The following is a 22,655-nucleotide window of genomic DNA, read 5'->3' as shown; positions in this document are numbered from 1 at the left end:
AGAGAATAAAAGTTGTTTTAGACAGAAAGAAAAAGTAAGGAACAAAATTCCACAAAAAGTAGCTAAGGTTATGAATTTCCATTAAAAAAAATAAATCGTTAAAAATCCTTTAAGAAAAACCTTTCAAGTTGCCAAGGAAGCACTGAGAGAAGATCTATGTGTATACATATATATGGGTGTGTGTGTGTGTGTGTGTGTGTGTGTGTGTGTGTGTGTGTGTGTGTGTATATATATAAAGTAAATAAAAAGAAGAGAATTTAAGGATATAAAATTTGGAGAATGGTAGGTGAAATGAATTAATATTTTAAAGATGAAAAACTAGGGGGACAGCCTTTCTATCCATGCTGTCACCATGGAGGAACAGCCTCATGCTGTCCTCCCAGGAACTGCTCCCCATCTTGCTATCCCACCTTGCTATCCTCCTGGCCATTCTCAACATTACTTTCTAAATTAATACATTTCTCTTTTTGTTTTTAAGCTAAAAATAAAGATGAAAAACTATATTCTCTCATAAGTAAATCATTATGTTTGATGCAAGTAAGGAAACAAGCATTTGTTAAGTGCCTTTCTATGTGCCAGGAACTACACTAAATGCTTTACAAATGTTATCTTATTTGATGCTCACAACAATTGGGCTAAGTGGGTGCTATTATTATCCCCAGGATATATGGGGTATTCAGGAAGGACTTGCACCTCTGGTGCAAGGGCTTGTTGAGCCCATTTCAGCTCATCCACCTTTGGTGTCTGTCTTTTACTAACTCTCACTTGTGGCTCCAAGAAGCTGTAGCTTGTCTGGGGGCCATACTCTAGTAAAACTGGCTCAGGCGCAGGCTAAACCAAATTGATGGTAACCATAAGGTCTCAAATCCATTGGTGAGTCAGAGAGATGTCTACCCCAAGCATGAAGACTACCCTCAGAAGAATGTGTAGATGAGAACAATTTGTTCCAGTGACCATGAAGGTAGCTGAAACAGATACTATGGAGTCCTGAGAGTTTGGTCAGACATTGAAGAAACTGAGGACATCACTAGTCATCCTGACTTTTGTCTTGTCACTGGATTTTGGTAACTATGGAAAAGAGAGTGATGGCATTGTGCAATTGTGTCTCATTTAAATCCAATGTGTGCACAAGTTAACATATCCTGTTATGTCATTGGTCTCCTTTAAAACAAATGATGAACAACTTTATTATCATTATCTTGCACTTAGGGGAACTGAGGCAAACAGAAGTGAAGTGACTTACTCAGGGTCGCACACAGTACATTTCTGAGGTCAGATTTTCATTCTAGTCTTCCTCTCTCCATACTCAGTGTTCTAGTGAGCCAAGTAGCTGCTTCTAGGTGGTAGGATAGTTCATAGTATTTCCTTTTAGGTAAGAAGAGAGTGGTGAGACTAGAGGCTTCATAAGAAGACTGGCAAGGACTTGAAAAGATAAATGGAAGAGAGTTTTTCAATTTCTCTCTCTCTCCTTTTGAATTCGTGGGGGAGTAGATAAACACTATCAGGTAGCAGGTCATAGAAAAGGGAGTGGGGTGTGCAGATTTGTTAGTGGAAGGGGAAAGCTTTGGAAAGAGGAAGCTATTCTACCGAGCTGTGTGTTGAGGAGAAGGAGGTGTAGTGACATCATTTGGAAGGTGGGAAGGAGTGACCATTAAACAATTTCTTCAAGTAGATTATGCATCTCAGGACCCTTGCCCACTAGTATGGAAAGACTATGCATGGCTTCAAGATAATTGGAAAGAGATGCAGGCATTTTGGTATCCTGAGCCCAGGTGATGAAAGAGAAGGAAAGGAACAGGACTGGAACCTGAAAAATCAGATTACAGAGCTACCTCCTTCATTAGTTATTATTCCTAGGGATGTGATTCTTCAAAAAAAGAAACTTTTTTTTTAAAGCAGAGAGTTGAAAAGGCAGGGAGAAGAAAACATGCTGAAGTGTAATAGGTGGCCTGTTTAGAAGGAACAGCAAATCTTCTGTCTTCTGAAGCTTTAAGTGACATGAAGACAAGAGGAAGATCAGGGAAGAATGTAATTGAAAATCCCATGAATGGGACATAAATGCACACATATCTAGGATATCCAAAAGGGAGGAAGGAATAATTGGCTAAATCTATAACAATGTTTCTTGTAAAGTGAAATTACGAATTAATGCAATTGAAATTAAGGAAATGGGGGGTTGGGTAAAGGAACTGGGATGATTCAGTACATCATTCTTGTTTGAACTTGGAAAGGAAAGAACTCAAAATAAGAACAACAAAGAGAAGAGCAATAAAAGTCAACCCAAGGAAATTGAGGTTAGGCAGGGTTATGGAGTATAGCGTAAGAAAAACAAACCACAAAGATTTTGTGCAAACTTAAAAGAGCCGAAAACCGATATTAAAAAAAAAAAGTTAAATGGAAGAAAACACAAACATAATAATTGTAACTATAACTGTGAATGGATTTAACTCCCCAATGAGGAAGAACAATATAGAAGAATTAATACCCCCCCCACAATTTTTGCATGCATGAAAACATTCATATTCATGCATTGTAAGAAAACAAAATTTATCATGTTTCAGGTAACTTCAAAAAAGCAAGAATGTTAAATAAGACAGCAATAAGAATGTATTTGTTATATCAAAATATCCTTTAACTTCTTTCCTCCCATTAGAGAAAGCATCATTTGACAAAAAAATACATGTAAATATAAAAAGTGGCTTACTTATTTCTGTTTATCAATTCTTTCTCCAGAGATGGAAATATAAAAATCATTCTTCAAACCATACTGCAAAATGACAATTTTGAAAGGAAAATGGGTTGTGTTAAAAGCACCCTAAATAACATATATATTATACATACACATACTTATACACTCACATACATAAATACACAAACATATATATGTACACATACATAGCAAATGGCATAACTTGTGAGTTCTGAAAAGATAAACTTAGGAAGACTTCAAATAGGTATAGATATTAATACATTAATCACAGGAGTCCCTGAGACTATTATCTCAATGCTGTGTAAATTTGATAAAAATATTAAAAAGGAAAATAATGATGAATAGATTATTAAGAAATAGATCTAAAAGATCTATGGTGACTTCTTAATTAGAACATTTTTAAATACACATTTTTTGGCATTCCCAATAATCTTAGAAAACTGAGCATGTGCTATGTCATAAAGGAATCATAAGCAAAAGAGAAACTCCAGGAAAAATCATATCCTTTATAGACCATAATGCAAAAGAAAATCATGAATAAAAGAAATACTAAAAAGATCAGTTTTTAATGAATGTAAAATAAAATATCCTGAATAATGAGTAGATTAAAAAGTCATAGATAGCAAGAATTCTATTAATGGTAATGTCAACAATAAGAAAATATGGGGCCAGCAAGGTGGTTCAGTGGATAGAGAGCCAGGCCTAGAATCAGAAAGTCCTGGGTTCAAGTTTGATTTCAGACACTTTTTATCTCTGCAACCCTGGGCAAGTCACTTAACACCCACTGTCTAACTCCTACCACTCTTCTACCTGAGAATCAAAACAAATTATTAATTCTAAGTAGGAAAATAACGACTTAAAAAAGAGAAAACATCAGAATTTTATATGCTACTAAAATAGTTATTAAAGAAAAATTCATATCTCTGAAAATTTGTTAAAATAAAAATGATAAAGAATTAAACCTATAATTAAAGATTACCTAGAAAATAAATGATTAACCCTGAAACAAAACAAAATGATCATATTTAATTTCAACAAACAATAGTAGAAAATCAGAGGAGAAATAGATAACCTTGGGGGGGAAAACAAATTTCTATAAACCAATAAACACAGCTAAGAACTATTTTTTATAAAGACTATCTTCTGGGTTAAGGCTCCACAGGGGCCAGCTGGAGAACCTGCAGGGCAGTGAGTAACTCATTCCAATAATTGGTGGTGGGGGTTGTTTTTCTTATGAGAAAAAAAAATTGTCAGATCCTTGATCCTGTGAGGGGAGAGTGGATCAACATTTCTGTGCACAGAGTTCCAGAGCATAAACTTTAATTTTTTCTAAAGTCAAAGTTAGAAATCCAAAAAGAAAATGGATTTAGAGAAATAGGCAAGGAGATATTGTCTAAATCCAGGAACACTAGGTCCGAAGCCAAGGAGATCCATATAGAGCTAAGTCAGGAAAACATTGTTTGCTTGAGGATTCATTGTGTTTGAAATCTATCTCAACGAATTATTTCTTAGCCTTATGTACAATTTGTACATCTGTTTGCTATACTCTCTGTCTTCTCTTTAGCTGATGGGAGTCCTGAAATAAAGGACCCATAATCTTTAAGAAATTACATTTCCCAAGACAAATATTTATATTTTAACTTAGAGACAATAGAGAGCCATCGAAGATTTTTGAGTAGAAGGGTGACATGGAAAGATCTGTTTCAGGAAGCTTAATCTTGCAATTATATGGAGTTTGGAGATAGAAAAGGAAGAAATTAAGGAGGTTGATTAAAGAACTATCATTCTAGTCCTGGTCCATTAGATTGTAAAGTCTTTGAAGTCAGGGACTATCTTTGGTCTCTTTTTGTATCCTCAGAGCATAGCACAAGGGGTAGCACATAGTAGGTGCTCAATAAATGCTTACTGATGAGGGCCAAGTCATTGAAGATAAATAGATGGATTAAAGAGGTACTGTGAAGGTTAAATTGATGACACTTGACAACTGATTGTTTTGATGGAGAGGAAAAAGTAAAAAAAAATGACTACATAGTTGGGAACCTAAATGATTGGAAAGAAAGTCATTACATCAGTGAAAATGGAGAAGTTTGGCAGAGGAATGAGAGAAATGAAAAGGAAATAAAAAACAATCTGAACTAAAAAAAATTGTTTATTAAAAAAAAAAGACTTCTCTCTGATCTTAGACTTGATATTGACTATTTGTTCCCAAAGCATAAAAATGGTAAAGCCCAGCAATTGAGGTTAAAAGTAAGATTGAGGTACAGGGGATAAGGAAGGATTTGTAATAAGGAATGAAGGAGGTGAAGGGACAGAGGGAATATGGAGGGCTGGTGAGGTAAAGGAGAGGTACCCACTGGGGCTGAGAGATGATTTTTTGTAATTTCCTCACACTCAACCCACAAGAGAGGTACCCCTGGGCAATGTTAAGTTAAGGATGACAGGACCAGTGCCTCAATGAGTAGATGTCTGGGGAATAATGGAGTTTACTTCTTCTAAAGCTTGTCTGGTATTTGCAACCCCAGAAGTCCCCTTGTCTGGCAGGCAGATTGTCACTGATGGCTTTAGTTGTTTAGCCAAGGCTGAATGACTAGCCTAGCCTACCACCCTCTCTTTCTTTGTTCTTCCTTCAATTTGAATCTGACTTTGACTTTCTATTTTGTAAAGTAGTTTAATAATTCTAGTAATAAAAGAAAGGAGATAGTTTTGTGGGAATCGGAGACCCTACAGGTTGTCTTTGCTCCTTCAGATGAGCCAAAATGGCTCAACTTCAACTCATCTTTCTCCTTCTTCTCTAACCACTGACTCTATCCTAACTAAACAGATGGCAAGTGTCCTTCTTGGGTAGGTCAAAGGATGGAAAGGATCTTCAGGGTGACCCCATGAAATTTAAGGTATCAGCCCCTTTCAGTAGCAGTCATTGTTTGGTTCTTCCTCTAGCTGGTATTCTCAAACACTCAGTAATCTTCTCTCTTCTTCTGGGTAAGGGAAATGAAGGCAAGGCTTTTCACAGGTTGGCATCTAGAGCTATCTCTTTCAGCAGAGTTCAGAGGGCAAACTTTTCTTTTTAGCAGTTTCTCCTTCAAGCCTCTTCTCCTACTCCAACTGCCACTCCCCCTCCCTTCACATTCCAAAATGACTGCTTAATCTTAATTTTCCTTTCCACATAAATGACTTGCTCAGGGTCACATAGCTAAGAAATATCTGAGGCCAGATTGGCAAACAGGACCTTCATCTCCAGGCTTGGCTCTCTCTCTCTCCACTGAGCTTAGCTGCCCTAACAATTATTTATTAAGTGATTACTATTTTACTAGGATCTGTTCTTGACATGGGGAATATAAGTACAAAAATGAAATATCATCAAAAGAATTTTACATTCATCAGAACTTCGGTGGTCTAGAGATAGGGGACACAAGTAAATAAATAAGTATACCCAACATAAATCATAAAGTGATTAAACACCAATATATATAAAGTAGTTAAATACAAGGTGGTTTGGGAGGAAGAGTAGTGGCAGCTGGAGGAATCAGGAAAAGAGTAATGAAATGGTGTTTGAACTGCATTTTCAAGGAAAAAAGGAAATTAGTGAAATGGGGGTGAAGAGGCAGTGCATTCCAAGAATGTGAGACTGCCAATGGAAAGGCACAGAGAAGAAAGTGTGGTGTTTGATGAACAAAGAGATTTCAATTCAGTTTAGCTGAATTGAAGGATGTGTTTAGGGAAGAAATGAGACTATATATTGGAGTCATTCTTAGGTGGCTTTAAAAGGAAACAGAAAAATGTATTTTTTTTCCTAGAGACAAGAGAAAGTCACAAGAATTGACTGAGTCAGAGAGCCCCATGGTCTAATGTGCATTTAAGAAAAATTAGTTTGGTAGAATAGTATAGGATGGATTGCAGTAGAGCTACTGGAGGCAGGGAGACCTATTAGGAGGCTCTTGAAATAAACTAGAAGAGAGGAAAGGAAGGCTTGAACTAGATGAGAGGAAAGGTCACAGCTTTGGGAGGGGGAAGGAGTAGAAGGTGAAACTAGAGAAGAAAAGAATGGTAAGGTTTGGTAACTGATTGACTAGATAGCTGAATGGGGAGAAAGGGGGTGCTAATAAGAAAAGGAAGGAAAGGAGTAGAAGAAAGGAGGAAAATTATGCCTAATTGTGGATTCCACCCACCACCACCCAACTTTCACTTTAAATGTTAATTTGTTGAGTTGGAAGTTGTTTTAGGAGAGTTGTGTTCCACTCAAGTTTCAACAAGTAAGGGTTACAGCTTAAATGGGCTGGACTAGAAGAAATAATTGGAAAGGAAGTTGAACAGAAGAGCTGTAATTGCCTTCCTATTTTTCTGTTGTTATCCAAGGGCAAATCAGGGAGGATACTTTTTTCTTTCATCCAAAATTTGGAAACTCAATAAAATGCACATGATAGTTGTTTTTAAGGAAGCAACTTTTAAACTCAATTAAGTTTAAGAAGTCAATTGTTATGCAAGAAAGTCACAGCATCTTCTAGCATAAATCTCTGATTTCATGTAAAATTGTTTCAGAAAAGCTCATGACATAGATACAAATATGCACATTTCAAAACTGTTTGTTTATGGGGGAGGAATTGAACAAAACATGCTTGTTTCAGTAAGTGTTATTGTTTAAATAACTGATGACTTGAAATACACACAAGGACATGGATTCCTAACTTTGGTGATGTCCCATGGTTTTCCAGAGAAGTTCTTTTTGAAGTAATGACCATGCACACAGCAGGTGCCCAGGCACTGAACAGCAGGCAGGCATTTCCATGTTTTGACAAGGGTGCCCTTCATTCAGTAGCAGAGACAGAAGAAACATTTCCCATAACCCTTTCTACAGTATGCATTCTGAAAATATTTATTGGTTCTAAGTTTGGAGGAATTCTCCTGCTCTTTGATGTCTCAAGTTTCTCCCAGTTTAGAGATTTGATTCTGCATACCTCAGATCATTCTGTGTGGTTCAAGTTGAAGAGACAACATAGCACTGTTTCAGGTTAAATGTCATTCTATCACCATTTGGTAGAATATTGTATGAACAATATTAAACTCGTTACATGATTGAATGGCTGTTTTTGTGAATGTTGTGAGGGTATCATAGTCTATAATGAAATTAGGTAGCCATTCTAGCCATGTTGCACTGGAGGGTTTTTTTCCCCCCTTATGCAATAGCATATTGGATGGATGGTATTTATATCCCAAACAGCTCATTAGCACACTTAATACTGCATAGTGGGAAAAGCATTGAACTGATTGGTCAGGAAATATTTATTAAGCTGCTACTATATGTCAGGCCCTGGGGATAGAGAGAAAGGAATCAAAAACTGTGCATTTCATTGGACAAGTCTTTTTACTTATTGGTCTCTTCCAAGAAAGGATCAGGTTGTGCTAGTTGACTCATCAGTGCCCATCCAGTTTAATGATTTCATAATATATGATACAACTGACTACCAATCTCTTCTCTGTATTTGATGTGTATTATATTCCTTGTTTCCTTTTATTTTTTAAATCTATCACCTGCCACTTCTCTTGTGGTCTTCTGTTGGTTATCCAATTATCACATAAGTATTTAGAATTTAGTAAGTATCCTGAGAGGTGGATAAGACAATGAGGATGCCTATTCCATAACATCTCTTATCTCCATACCTTTGAACTGTCTGTCCTTTGTAACTAGAAGATACTCCCTCATCACTTCTCCCTCTTGGAAGCCCTTGTTTCTTTCAAAGTTCTGGTAAAACACCATTTTCTACATAAAGCTTCCTCAAGTCTTTCCAGCTGCTATTTCCAGCTGTAATTTCCTGCCTGAAATTACCTGTATTGTATATGCCTATTTATGTACATATCTTTTTCCATAACTCCAACAGGGCAAGGACTGTTTCATTTTCATCTTTGTAGACCTCATATCTGAAGTGGTGCATAGAGATTACTTAATAAATGCCATTGGTTGATAAATTTATATTATAAGTTATAATATAAATTTATATTAATATATTTATATTATGTTAATAGAATAAATTATATTAAACATGCAATTATATATTAATACATATTTATATAATATTATACAATTATAACATTATATATTAATAAATATTAATTTATATATATAAAGAACACTGAAGAAGTAAAAAAAATGTTTTTAAGTTCTGCAAGAGTGATTTTATCAGTGGCCTTAAGGGAAAGATAGGAAGTGAAAAAAAGAAATGTGGGCAAAAGATTTTCACCTAAAAGAAAGATGGATGAAGAGAATATCTTATCTTTGTTGGTCATGTTGACTACATACCTTCTTTCTTCTCATTCCTTTCTCATCACTTTTCAGCCTCAGATTCTTACTTCTCAGTATTTTTTTTAACCTTGAGCTATCTGGGATGTTTCTGTTGTACTATCCAACAATGCATTTTATTTTACTATACAATATGCTGAAGCCTTGCCTTAGGGGACATTCTGATGACCTTTAGCACTATTTTCTTCTTTGCCTTTCCACAAATTCTAGTGGCAGACAAGGTGGTGGGGATGATAATATTAATCAAATGAGATAATAGGTATAAAACAAATATTAAATTGCCATAAACATATTGAACATTATTACTTTTATTTAATACCCATAATTAATACTTGTTAATTCCACTTTTTCACTCTATATTGAAATCATCTCATAATAACTTATGCAGTTCATATCATAAAGTTCTGACTCTTTGCCCTGTAGAGTGACAAAAGCTTAAAAGTATGCAAATTCTTCCAAAAAGAATGATCTCATACTTCTTTAGAAGTTCCTCCTCTATCAAGAGTTATTTTTAAAAATTTCTGTTTTGTCTTTCCTCTAGGCTACGTTTGTCAAATTGAAGTTTTTCTCTGTTCCTGTTACTAATAGGTAGCCAACACCTCAGTTAGACAAGGCTTCCTCTAGCTTCTAATCACCCTGAAGGCATACATGAAGATTGGGGTAGGAGCCAAGACCTAAAAATTTGTCCTTCCCTCCTCCCATTAAGTAACTAATTTAACAGTTCTTTCTTCCATTACTCTCCCTCCTTCCATCCCCTTCTCTTTTCTTCCTTTACCTCCTTCTTTCCCTTCCTTCCTTCATTATTTCTTCCCTTTCTCCTTTTTCTCCCTCCTTTCTTCTCTTCCCTTTCTTTCTTTCCCCATCATGTAGATATGTCAAAGTAAGATGGGATATTCCTTTCCACTACCACAATACCAATTTACTTTCAGTTGCATACTTTTTTCTTTTCATTTTATTTTAAAGGATTTTGAAAAATTCATCTCATTTAATCAACTTTTATAGTACTGTTTTAGTTAGAATAATATCACAGCTAGATCAGTGGGCTTTAACAAAGAAGACTTGGGTTCAAAATTTGCCTCTACTATGTGATTGCAGACTAGTCACAACTTTTCAAAGCTTCAATATTCTCATTATTAAACAGCTGACAATATTTATAATGCCTACTTTCAAAAGTTCTTGTGAGGATCAAATGAGTTTATGAGTTATATAACCTGTTAGGTATATTATATCTTTCTCCTAATCTTATTTGATGGAACAAGTTGATAGCTTATTATTATGCTTCTCTGGTTAATGATCTTTGAGCTATGGTTTAAAATTTTATTTTATTTAGAATATTTTTCCATGGTTAAATTATTCATGATTCTCCCCCATCCCCACTGCCTGCTCTTTCCTTCCCCCCTACCAAATCCAAAAAAGCAGTTCCACTGGGTTATATACATGAATCATTGTTCAAAACCTATTTCCATGTTATTCATATCTGTAGTAGCAATCCTTTAACATCAAAGCCCCAATCATATCCCTATAACATTACATGATCCATCACATATATTTTAATGCATTTCCATTTACACAGTTCTTTCTCTGGGTGTGGATAGCATTCTTTCTCACAAGTTCCTCTGCATTGTCCTGGGTCATTGAATTGCTGCTAATAGAAAGGTCTATTACATTCTATTGTACCACAATGTATCAGTCTCTGTGAACAATGTTCTCCTGGTTCTGCTCCTTTTGCTCTGCATCAATTCCTGGAGGTCTTTCCCGTTCACAATAGAAATCCTCCATTTCTTTATTCCTTTCAGCACAATAATATTCCATCACCAACATATGCCACAATTTATTCAGCCATTCCCCAATCAAAGGGCATTCTCTCATTTTCCAACTTTTTGCCACCACAAAGAGCACAGCTATGAATATTTTTGTACATGTCTTTTTCCTTATTATCTCTTTGGGGTACAAACCCAGCAGTGCTATGGCTGGGTCAAAGGGTAGGCAGTCTTTTAAAGCCCTTTGTACATAGTTCCAAATTGCCCTCCAGAAGGGTTGGACCAATTCACAACTCCACCAGCAGAGTATTAGTGTCCTAATTTTGCCACATCCCCTTCAACATTTGTCATTTTCTTTTGCTGCCATATTGGCCAGTCTGCTAAGTATAAGGTGGTACCTCAGAGTCATTTTAATTTGCATTTCTTTAATCAGGAGGGATTTAGAACACTTTTTTCATGTGGTTATTGATAGTTTTGATTTCATCCTGTGAAAATTGCCTATTCACGTCCCTTAACCATTTGTTGATTGAGGAATGGCTTGAGTTTTTGCAAATTTGACTTAGTCTCTTATATATTTGGGAAATTAAATCTTTGTCAGAGAGTTTTGTTATAAATTTCCCCCCCCCCCAGTTTGTTGCTTTTCTTCTAATTTTGGTTGTGTTGGTTTGTACAAACCCTTTTTAATTTGATATAATAAAAGTCATTCATTTTACATTTTGCAATATTCATTACCTCTTGCTCAGTCTTAAATTCCTTCCTTTCCCACAGATCTGACAGGTATACTAATCCATGTTCAACTAATTTATTTATGATTTCATTCTTTATATTTAAGTCATTTACCCATTTTGAATTTATCTTGGTATAGGGTGTAAGATGTTGCTCTAAACCTAATTTTTCCCATACTGTTTTCCAATTTTTCCAGCAGTTTTCGTCACATAGTGACATTCACATAGTGAGTTCTTGTCCTAAAATCTGGGGTCTTTGAACACTAGCTTACTGAGGTCATTTACCCCTACTCTATTCCACTGATTCACCCTTCTGTCTCTTAGCCAGTACCATATTGTTTTGATGATCACTGTTTTATAGTACAGTTTAAGATCCGGTACTGCTAGGCTCCCATCCTTCACATGTTTTATTCATTATTTCCCTTGATATTCTTGATCTTTTGTTCTTCCAGGTGAACTTTGTTATATTTTTTCTAATTCTATAAAAAAGTTTTTTGGTAGTTTGATAGGTATGACACTGGATAAATAGATCAATTTGGGTAGAACTGTCATTTTTTATATTAGCTCATCCTGAGCTATGAATGTTTTTCTAGTTGTTTAGATCTATTTTTAATTGTGTGAAAAGTGTTTTGTAGTTGTGTTCATGTAATTCCTGTGTTCATTTTGGCAGATAGATTCCTAAATATTTTATACTGGCTAGAGTCATTTTGAATGGAGTTTCTCTTTCTAAATCCTGCTCCTGCTATGTTAGAGATGTATAGAAATGCTGATGATTCATGTGGGTTTATCTTGTACCCTTCTATTTTGCTGAAGTGGTTAATTATTTTTACTAGTCCTTTAGTTGATTTTCTGGGGTTCTTTAAGTATACCATCATATCTGCAAAGAGTGACAGTTCAGTTTCCTCGTCTATTTTAATCCCTTCAATTTCTTCCCCCCCCCCCTCTAATTGCTATTGCTAGAATTTCTAGAATTATATTAAATAATAGAGGCGACAATGGGTATCTTTGCTTCACTCCTGATCTTATTGGGAAGGTTTCTAACTTGTTTCCATTACAGAGGATACTTGCTGGTGGTTTTAAATATATACTTTTTATTATTTTGAGGATTTGCCCTTCTATTCCTATACTTTTTAATGTTTTCAATAGAAATGGGTATTGTATTTTGTCAAAGGATTTTTCTCCATCTATTGAGATAATCATGTGATTTCTGTTGGTTTGGTTGTTGATGTGGTCAATTATGTGGATGGTTTTCCTAATATGAAACCATTCCTGCATTCTTGGTATAAATCCCACCTGGTCATAGTGAATAATCATTGCGATCACTTCCTGGAGTTTTTTTCCTAGGATTCTACTTAAGATTTTTGCATCTATGTTCATTAAGGAGATTGGTCTGTAAGGAGATTCTCTGTTTTTGGTCTGCTTGGCTTTGGAATCAGTACCATATTTGTGTCATAAAAGGAGTTTGGTAAACTCCTTCAGTGCTTATTTTGTCCAATAATTTGTATTGTGTTGAGATTAGTTGTTTTTAAATGTTTGATGAAGTTCACTTGTGAATCCATCTGACCCTGGGTTTTTTTTCTTAGGAAGTTCCATGATGGCTTGTTCAATTTCTTTTTCTAAGATGGAATTATTTAAGTATTCTATTTCCTTTTTTTGTTAATCTAGGAAATTTATATTTTTGCAAATATTCATCCATTTCACTTAGATACACTTGTTACTTATAATTTTTATTGCATTATGATCTGAAAAGGTGGCATTTATCATTTCTGCTTTTCTGCATGTGCTTGCAATATTTCTGTGCCCTAGTACATGGTTGATCTTTGTATATGTACCATGTACTGCTGAGAAGAAGGTATATTCATTTTTATCCCTGTTCAGTTTTCTTCAGGTATCTATTTACTTTAATTTTTTCTAGCATTTTATTTAAATCCCTTACTGCTTTCTGATTTATTTTTTGGTTCAATATATCTAGTTCTGAAAGGGGAAGTTTGGTACACCCTACTAGTATGGTCTTGCTATCTATTTCCTCCTTGAATTCCTTCAGTTTTTCCTTTAGAAATCTAAAATGTCATACCATTTGGTTCATAAATATTTAGTATTGATACTACTTCATTGTTTATAGTACCTTTTAGCAAAATGTAATTTCCTTCCTTATCTCTTTTAATTATATCAATTTCTGCCTTGTCTTTGTCTGGTATCATTGGCTTTGTCTGGTATCATGATTGCTACTCCTGCATTTTTTTTACTTTATATGATGCATAATAAACTCTGCTCAGCCTTTTACCTTGAATTTTTCACATTTAGTGTTATGATTATTAATTGTTTATTGTCATCCATAGTGTTAACCTTTTTATATCCTGTTCTATTCCCTTTCACTCTGTTCCTCCTCACCAGTGTTTTGCTTTTTCTCACCCTTCCAGTTCCCCCTCCCTTCAATTTCCCCCTCCCTTCCCTCGTCGTCATCATCTTCTTCTTCTTCTTCTTCTTCTTCTTCTTCTTCTTCTTCTTCTTCTTCTTCTTCTTCTTCTTCTTCTTCTTCTTCTTCTTCTTCTTCTTCTTCTTCTTCTTCTTCTTCTTCTCTCTTCTTCTTCTTCTTCTTCTTCTTCTTCTTCTTCTCTTCTCTTCTTCTTCTTCTTCTTCTTCTTCTTCTTCTTCTTCTTCTTCTTCTTTCTTCTTCTTCTTCTTCTTTCTTTCTTCTTCTTCTTCTTCCTTCTTTCTTCCTTCTCTTCTCTTCTTCTTCTTCTTCTTCTTCTTCTTCTTCTTCTTCTTCTTCTTCTTCTTCTTCTTCTTCTTCTTCTTCTTCTTCTTCTTCTTCCTTCTTCTTCTTCTTCTTCTTCTCTTCTTCTTCTTCTTCTTCTTCTTCTTCTTCTTCTCTTCTTCTTCTTCTTCTTCTTCTTCTTCTTCTTCTTCTTCTTCTTCTTCTTCTTCTTCTTCTTCTTCTTCTTCTTCTTCTTCTTCTTCTTCTTCTTCTTCTTCTTCTTCTTCTTCTTCTTCTTCTTCTTCTTCTTTTCTTCTTCTTCTTCTTCTTCTTCTTCTTCTTCTTCTTCTTCTTCTTTCTCTGTAGGTTGATAGAATCTATACCCCACTGAGTATACTCTTTTTTCCCCTTCTCTGATCCAGTTACAATGAGAGTAAAGTTAAGAATTGCCCCTCACCACCCTTATCTTCCTCTCTCTGCATTGATTTTTCTAGCTTCTTTATATTATATAATTTATCCCATTCTATCTCTCCCTTCCCTTTTCTCTCAATACAACCCTCTCTTGCAGCCCTTGATTGGTTTTTTAGAAGTCATTCATATACATATCATATCATATCAAACATATCATTCCATATTATCATATTTACACATGTATCATATCATCATATACATCATATTATTATAATCAGCTTACTTCTCCACCCTCTACTTGAGTAAATTCCTTCTATGTTGTCTACTACTAAGAGTAATTTTTAAAAATTATAGAGATCCTCTTTCTATGTAGACATATAAACATGTTTACCTTAATGAGTCCCTTAAATTTTCTTTCTTATTTACCTCTTGGGGCTTCTCTTCTGTCTCATACTTGGCCTTCAAATTTTTTGTTTAGGTCTGGCCAGGAATGTTTGGAAATCTATCTTATTGAATGGCCATTTTTCCCCCTGAAAGAATATTCTCAGTTTGCTGGGTAGGTAACTCTGGATTATAAACTCAACTCTTTTGCCTTCCTGAATATCATAGTCTTTGCTTAAGATCCTTTAATGGAGAGGCTGCTAGGTCCTGAGTGATCCTGTTTGTAACTCCTTGGTATTTGAATGGTTTCTTTCTGGCTGTGTGAAGTATTTTTCCCCTTGACTTGATGACTCTTGTATTTAGCTATTCCTGGAAGTTGTCAGTTGAGAATTTCTTTCTGGAGGCAATCTGTGAATTCTTTTGATTTCAATTTTATTTTCTTATTTAAGGATATCTGGGCAGTTATATTTGAAATTTCTTATAATATGATATCCAAGTTTTTTTCATCATCATGGCTTTCAGGTAGTCCAATAATTCTCAGATTGTTTCTCCTAGATCTATTTTCTAGGTCATTTGTTCTTTCAATAAGATATTTCATGTTTTCCTCTCTTTTTTCATTCCTTTAATTCTGCTTTATTGTTTCTTGATTTCTCATGAAATCCTTACTTTCTAGATGGTCAATTCTGACTTTTAATACTGGTTTTCCTCTGTAAGTTTTTGATTTTCCTTTTTCAATTGGCTCATTTGTTCATGCATTACTTTCTTTTTGCAACACTTTCGTTTCTTCTTGCATTACTTTCCACTCTTCTTGCATCACTTTCATTTCTCTTCCCCACTTTTCCTCTACATCTCTTAATTGGTTTTTGAAGTCTTTTTTGAGCTCTTCCAGAATCTGTGTCCATTCCATATTTTTCTTTTGGATTTTGAGTGTGCTTCCTTCGCTTTCACAGTCTCCTTCTGTGTCTGTACACTCTTTGTCTCCATAATATATCTTTAGAATTAGGTGCTTTTTTGGTTGTTTGGTCATTTTTCCTATTTAATTATAGGCAGCCTCTATTTTCTGTGAAGTTGGGGTACCCTCTTAAACTTCCAATCCTTCCTTGATGTTATTTTTTGGCTTATTTCCTGAGTTGTTAATAGTTTACTAGATGGTCTGAGGGCTGAGGGCTCTGAGCATCCCCTCCCAATGCTGATTCAATTGACCCTTGAGATGCTAATAGTTTAAATACTTTCCTCATGTTTGGGTGTAAGCTTTTGATCTCACTCTGCACTTGATTAGGTCAAGTGCTGATCAAATTCAAGCCCCAGGCTTAGGCTCAATTTTTTTTTATCTCAAAGTATTCTTGATTCAATCAAGAACACTCTTGATTGCCCTGTCCTAGAGCTCTGCCCTTAGTTTTGGGCAAAGAGGTCCAGGGGAAGCTCCCTCTGAGAACTCTTTCCTCACCCCAAACCAGGGATTATGTCCTCATTCCAATCTCAGACTGGGATTCTTGGCTTTGGACCATGTGAATTGGCTGGGACTCCAGACTTCTTCATAGGTTTGAAATTTCAAGGGATGTGAGTTGGCTTAGACCACTCCTTGCCCCAGCAGAATCTCAGGGTCTTCCTGCTAATCAGAACTTAAGCTCAGAATCTGTGAGAGCAGATGTGTGGGGGTGTGGAGTGTGGCTTGCTCTTGGATTGCTCTTCACTTACTGCTATGTCTCCTGCTAGATCTGCTCCCCTTTCACCCCAGCTCCCCAGATGGTCTCTGTCTACCTTTTGAGTTTCTCCTCTTTTAAGGGTTATTCCACTCTGTCTCTTCATTGATTCCTTCTCTGCTGTATTCATTTTGTGATGATGTTTTACTTTTGGTTGGGGAGGATTTTTGAAACTGCTTGCTCTCTTGTTACTCCTCCATATCTGGGCTATTTCACAAATGGTTTCAATAATTGTTTTTTGTAAGTAAATAGAAGTATTGAAATATGGACTGATCCTTTGAATATTCAATAAAATATGTTTTGGATGACTAGTCACACACACAAGATGGTGGAGATGATGATGATAGTCAAATGAGAAAATAAATATTAAAAAATCATTAAATTCCTATAAACATGTAGAATATTATTAGTTATTATTTAATATCCCTAGTTAATGTCCTTATATATTCCAGGAATCTAACTACTGAGTACTTCCCTTTAAAAATTCTACCGTGAAGCCATCTCATTGTAACTGTCTTTTTATATAATTCTTACCAAGAATGTTATGACTCTTTGCCCTGTATACAATCCCATTTCTTTCTTCCCAGTGTCTTTTCCCTCCTCCATTTTGCTCTCCTCTAAAACTTCTTACCTGTCCTCCTTTTAATTATCATTAAGCTCCCATGTATTTGTTTATAAATCATCATTATTCTTCCTTGGTTTCTATTCTATGGATTATGAACACTAAGGAACTTTGATTCTTCCCTCTTCTATCTCAAAGTTATTCCAGACTTGTGATTTTTGCCTAGGGGACTTATGTTATTGAAACTCTTTCCAACTATGTACATTAATATTTCATCTATAACTATCCAGGCTGTTAGAAGTGGCCAGGGCATTGAAGAAGCAGTTAGATAATGTAGTGGATAGAACTTTGGGCTTAGAGTCAAGATTCATGATCCTGAGTTGAAATCTTGCCTCTGACACTTATTAGTTGTGTGACCTTGATCAAGTCCATTAACCTTGTTTGCTGCAGTTTCCTCATCTACAGAATGAGCTGGAGAAGGAAATGGAAAACCATTCTAGTATGTTTGCCAAGAAAACCCCAAATGGGATCATGAAGAAGTAGACCTGACTCAAAATTACTGAGCAATAAGAGTATTGAAAGCTTAAGTGACTTGCTGTGGTCAAAAACATAGTTCATATCAGAGGCAAGAGTCAAACCCAGGTTTCCCTAACTTCATGAGTAATATTATCCTCTTCATTATGTCCCCTTTTATGAGTCATGATAAAAACTGGCCTTTGGCTAGAGGTTTCCAAACATAAATGGTAGCATAAGGGTGAACATATAAGAAAACTTTTGGGAAAATGTTATCATGTTTGCTGTCAAAATGTTTATTTGTTGGCAAGCTTCAGTGAAATCTGGTGAGCAACAACTGAATAAACAATTTATAGTAAAACTCAGTATCATAGCTTAAACAAGAGATATAGCCACTGCACATTTTGTCCTTCATCATCTTTTTTGTCCTAATTGAGTCCTTTGCAAAATGGAATCCTTGGGAAACTACTAGCTGCTAAATAAATGCCTTTTATCTGTAAAAAATACACTTGCAAAGTACTTACCTGTTTTTGGTAGCAAAATACCAGATTTGAATACAGATTTCCACTGGGTCAATTATGGTGATCTGGGGCATTTTCCCCCATCCTCTTTGAGCTTCTTATGTTATTTTCTTCATTGAAAAACCCTGGAAAAGTATGTAGTGTGTGTGTTTCCCCTAGATATCTGAATATGATTCACAAGTCAGACCCTATCATGCCCTGGGGCCAGGGCACAGAGTACATGAGAGGCAGAGCCTGTGGAGTAATAATATATTCTGCAGATTTTGATCTACTAGCTATATATTTAATCTTCTGGGGTTCAAATCAATCCTCTATTACCTGTAAATAATAGCTCATAGTGGACACATTAATTAACATTGAACCCATTTTTTAGACTTGGTTCTCTCTTTTTTGGATTATAGTCCATTGCTACTAATCCTAGAAATCTATATTAAGCAATAAAGAAACATTGTTTTTCCTTTGTTGACATATATACTGTTAGCACTTGAGAAAAAAAAAACAACAACCACAAAAGGTTTTTATAACCTATATTCTTCAGGGAACAGTTATCATCATTGTGTTATTATTATCTTCTTACCTTATTATCATCTTCTTACTCAATACCAGATTCCCTGTGAAGCAAATAGTAATTTATACTTCTATAGCATTTTAAGTTTTAAAAGGCACTCTTCTTACAACAAACCTGTGGAGGAAGGTGTTATACATTTCATTATCTTAATTTTACAATGAAGACAATGAAACTCAGAGAAGTGATTTTTCCGTTGTCATACAATGGAAATATACAGGACATGATTCCATGTCTTCCAACTCTAAATCCAATATCACTGAAAAACAGATTTGTCCCAATGTCTGTATGCTTTGAATATCTGTATCACTTTTTTGTGTTTTGTTAAGATTATTCTATTTATCATGGCCTCAATTTCTTTCTATATAGGTTGAACCAGTAATACAGGAAGGGCACGAGAGCCTAATACACCACATTCTTCTCTACCACTGCAGTAATAACTTTAACGATAGTGTTTTGGATTATGGCCATGAATGCTATCATCCCAACATGCCAGATGCTTTCTTGACTTGTGAAACTGTGATCTTTGCTTGGGCTATTGGTGGAGAGGTAAGATTAACAGTTAAAGATCCGGCAGTTTGTCATCAATGTTTAAACACTCTCTGTATCTCCAAGGAATAATGTCTCTAACATGCTTGGCCCTGTACAAAGTTGAAAGAAAGCTGGGTTTTAGAGTAAGGAAGACCTGGGCACAAGGCTTACCTGTTCCTCATAAAAGTTGTGTCTCACTGGACGAATTACTTAATCTTTCATTTCTCCCAGGCAACTTTGTAAGGCTCTATGTAGTAGAAGAGTTTCTGTTTTGAATTGGTAGGAGTTTCCTCTTTCAGAATTGTCTATATTAATGAAATAATGGTCTTTGACCTTCACATCTAAAGTAAACAAACAAAAATGCCTTTCTTCTTTCCTTTTTTTTTATAGGAAATAATAATTTTATAAAGCCATTTAATTTTGGTTTTGTGGTACTCAATATTTGATAATTTTGAAATTTCTCTGAAAATTACAAGTTTGTAGATAAAATTAAAGCTCTCAGTAGGGAACATGTTTTAGTGATTTACATAAATCTCAATTCTTAGGGATTTTCATATCCTCCTCATGTTGGCTTGTCCCTGGGCACACCATTAGACCCTACCTACGTTCTTCTGGAAGTTCATTTTGATAATCCAACATATCAAGAAGGTGAGTTTCTTTTTAATATCCTGTCCACATAATGTTAATAAAAATGGTATTTCTGAATCTTCCAAAGACACTCACTAGGATCTAAAACAAAAGAACTTTACCATGTTTCCAGAAGCTTGTGGAATTAACTTGAATATGTACCCTGCAGTTTTGTTATAGTGTAGAATAACTTTCTGTTTTTTTGTGGCATGCACTGTGTAAGTCTCTGAAGCATCCTTGTGCTAGAAAATTTCATCTCCAAGTGAAGTTAATATTCAAATTATCACCTAAAACATTGTAAAATGAAGTATTTGAGTCATTCAGTATTAGTCATTTTATCACACTTGGGACAAAAATCATAAAGGTTGTATTTAAGATTTAGCAAGAGTATCTTTAATCAATGAATTTACTTATGAAATCAAGAAAATCAAGAGGACAGAAATCAAGAATTATCAGGTAGTAAGTTTTGGAATCAAAATACATTCTACCCTTTTAGTGGTTGGTGGTCTGCCTAAGACTCCCCTGTGTATGACAATATGTTTCTCTGGGAAATGTCATGGTAACTGGTTCATGAACAATGGTCTTTTCTTCTGTGTACTCAGGAGAATGTGAATCCCTGGTGGTAATACCATTGGTCTTTCCCATGCTGTAGGCAACAGAAATAAATGTAGGAAAGATCTGGAAGAGTCAATTGTCTGAAGCACAGTTAGTGAGAACTGTTTGAAAATTAATCTGCCCAGATCCATAATGGGCAGTGAGATTGCAATATCCCACCTATCTCTAATAGATAATGAAACCTAACAAGGAAGAAGTATAATTCTTACATGAACGTTCATATTAAAAAAAGATAGGAGGTATGAATGTGTTATTACTTTGGAAATAATTTTGTTTATCTAGTGAAATATTGATTCATTCATTGAATGATGCGGTAGTGTCTAATTTTTAAAAATTTCATCAGTAATTAGTTTCTGAAATCATAAAGCTAACAACTTAAAACTCATTGGAATCATCAGTTAATTGGAATTTTCTGCAAAAGCTGTTTGAGTCTCTTATATGTGTGTATATATACATATATATGTGCATATATAAATATATCATTAGCACTTAAAAATCAATAAGCATTTATTTTCCCTCACATTACCCTTACTCCTATTGAAGAAAAAAAGAAATAAGGCCCTTTTAACAAATTTTCATAATCAAATGAAACAAATTCCCACATTGGCCAAATCCAAAACATGTCTTTTGTGCATCTTGAGGTGTCTAGCTGGCACAATGAATATAATTCTGGACTTGGAATAAAAAAGATCTGAATCCAAATCTTGCCACTGACACTTATTAGCTATGTGAGCCTAGACAAATCACAACATCTCTCGTTCTCAGCCCTAGTTTTCCTTACCTGTAAGATAAGCATAATAATAGGAACTACTTCACAGGGTTACTGGCAAGTCTACATTAATTAATTAAGCACCAATTATATGCCAGGCACTGGTAAAGAAAGACAAAAACTGTCCCTTCCCTCGAGAAGCTCATAACTTAATAGGGAGAGAATATGCAAACAATTATGTACAAGCAAATTAATGGGGAAAATATGCATACTACAACCAAAATATATACAGAATAAATTGGGGATTATTTTACCAGGAAGTCACTAGCATGAAAGAGGATCTGGAAAGGTTTATAGAAGGAGGGATTTTAGCTAAGACTTGAGACTTGTTATGAGAGTCAAATGAGATTGCGTGTTAAAGGGCTTTATAAAACGTAAAGCATGTATTAACTTATAGTTGTCATCATTTAACTATTGAGGCTATATGACCGTGAAAATGTGGTTTTCAAGACTTTGAATTGCCAAAACTGTAAAGATAATTTTGGTGTCTTGATTTTTTTAATATAAAAAAAAGTGGTCGCCATGGGAAAAATTCCCAAATATGAAAATACCCAAGTCAGCTGGGTTTTTATGGAGATTTTAATTAATACAAATAAAGGAATTAAGGAAAGGGAGAGAGAGAGAGAGGCAGAGGAAATAGTAGCTTTAAGAGAGACTAGTCAGTCCTTAATCACTCACCACAAGATCGTTCCAAGCAAGTTCTAGTGTTCAGAGAGACCAGATACTCCAACTAGTCTGAGCTCCAACTCCTTCAGAGAGCCTCCTCTGACTCCTGACCTCCAATTCATCTTCCAAAGCTGAACTAACTTCAGAGGCCTCAAGCTCCTTCCTTTTAAAGAAAATTGTCTCTTGTGTCACCTCCCCTAAATTTTCATGTCTACCAATCACAGTAGACGTTTTCCCCAGGACTGACCATTCTTAGTTTTCACCACTCTTTAGTTTTTACCTTCTCTGGGTAGATTATATCTTCTGAGTACTTCACACCTCTTTGCTAAGCTTGTCCTTTGTAAGTTGCTTGACCTTTTAGTGATTAATTTGACCTCCATAGGTACTTATCGCCCTTTTGTATTAGATCTAAAAATAGACCTAGCTTAAGGGCTTGGCCTCACTATAAGTATGGGTTGGGGACTTTTTTTCATTGTTCCATCAGGAGTTTACAACTTTATCTTCCCCTAAAGTATGCCTAAGTATGGGTGGAGTAATATTAGAGTTCCCAATACATTCCTGATCAAGTACCTCCATTGTTTAAAATGGGGAATAACCTTAACCAAA

The 22,655-nt window shown here is 35.2% G+C and overlaps 1 protein-coding gene across 2 annotated transcripts in view; it reads left to right on the top strand.

Annotated features, from left to right (window-relative positions):
- MOXD1 (monooxygenase DBH like 1) overlaps positions 1 to 22,655 on the top strand; it is a 130,513-nt gene that overhangs the window by 69,958 nt on the left and 37,900 nt on the right. For both annotated transcript variants that reach the window (XM_056818797.1, XM_056818796.1), the window contains exons 6-7: positions 19,211 to 19,390; positions 19,918 to 20,020. In XM_056818797.1, coding sequence (XP_056674775.1) covers positions 19,211 to 19,390; positions 19,918 to 20,020 — 283 coding nt within the window. The remainder of the gene's footprint in view (positions 1 to 19,210; positions 19,391 to 19,917; positions 20,021 to 22,655) is intronic.

The sequence above is a fragment of the Monodelphis domestica genome, chromosome 2, assembly GCF_027887165.1.
Source record: "Monodelphis domestica isolate mMonDom1 chromosome 2, mMonDom1.pri, whole genome shotgun sequence".
Taxonomy (NCBI): Eukaryota; Metazoa; Chordata; class Mammalia; order Didelphimorphia; family Didelphidae; genus Monodelphis; species Monodelphis domestica.
Note: the sequence above shows the minus strand (reverse complement) of the source record. Positions and strands in the feature narration are given on the sequence as shown.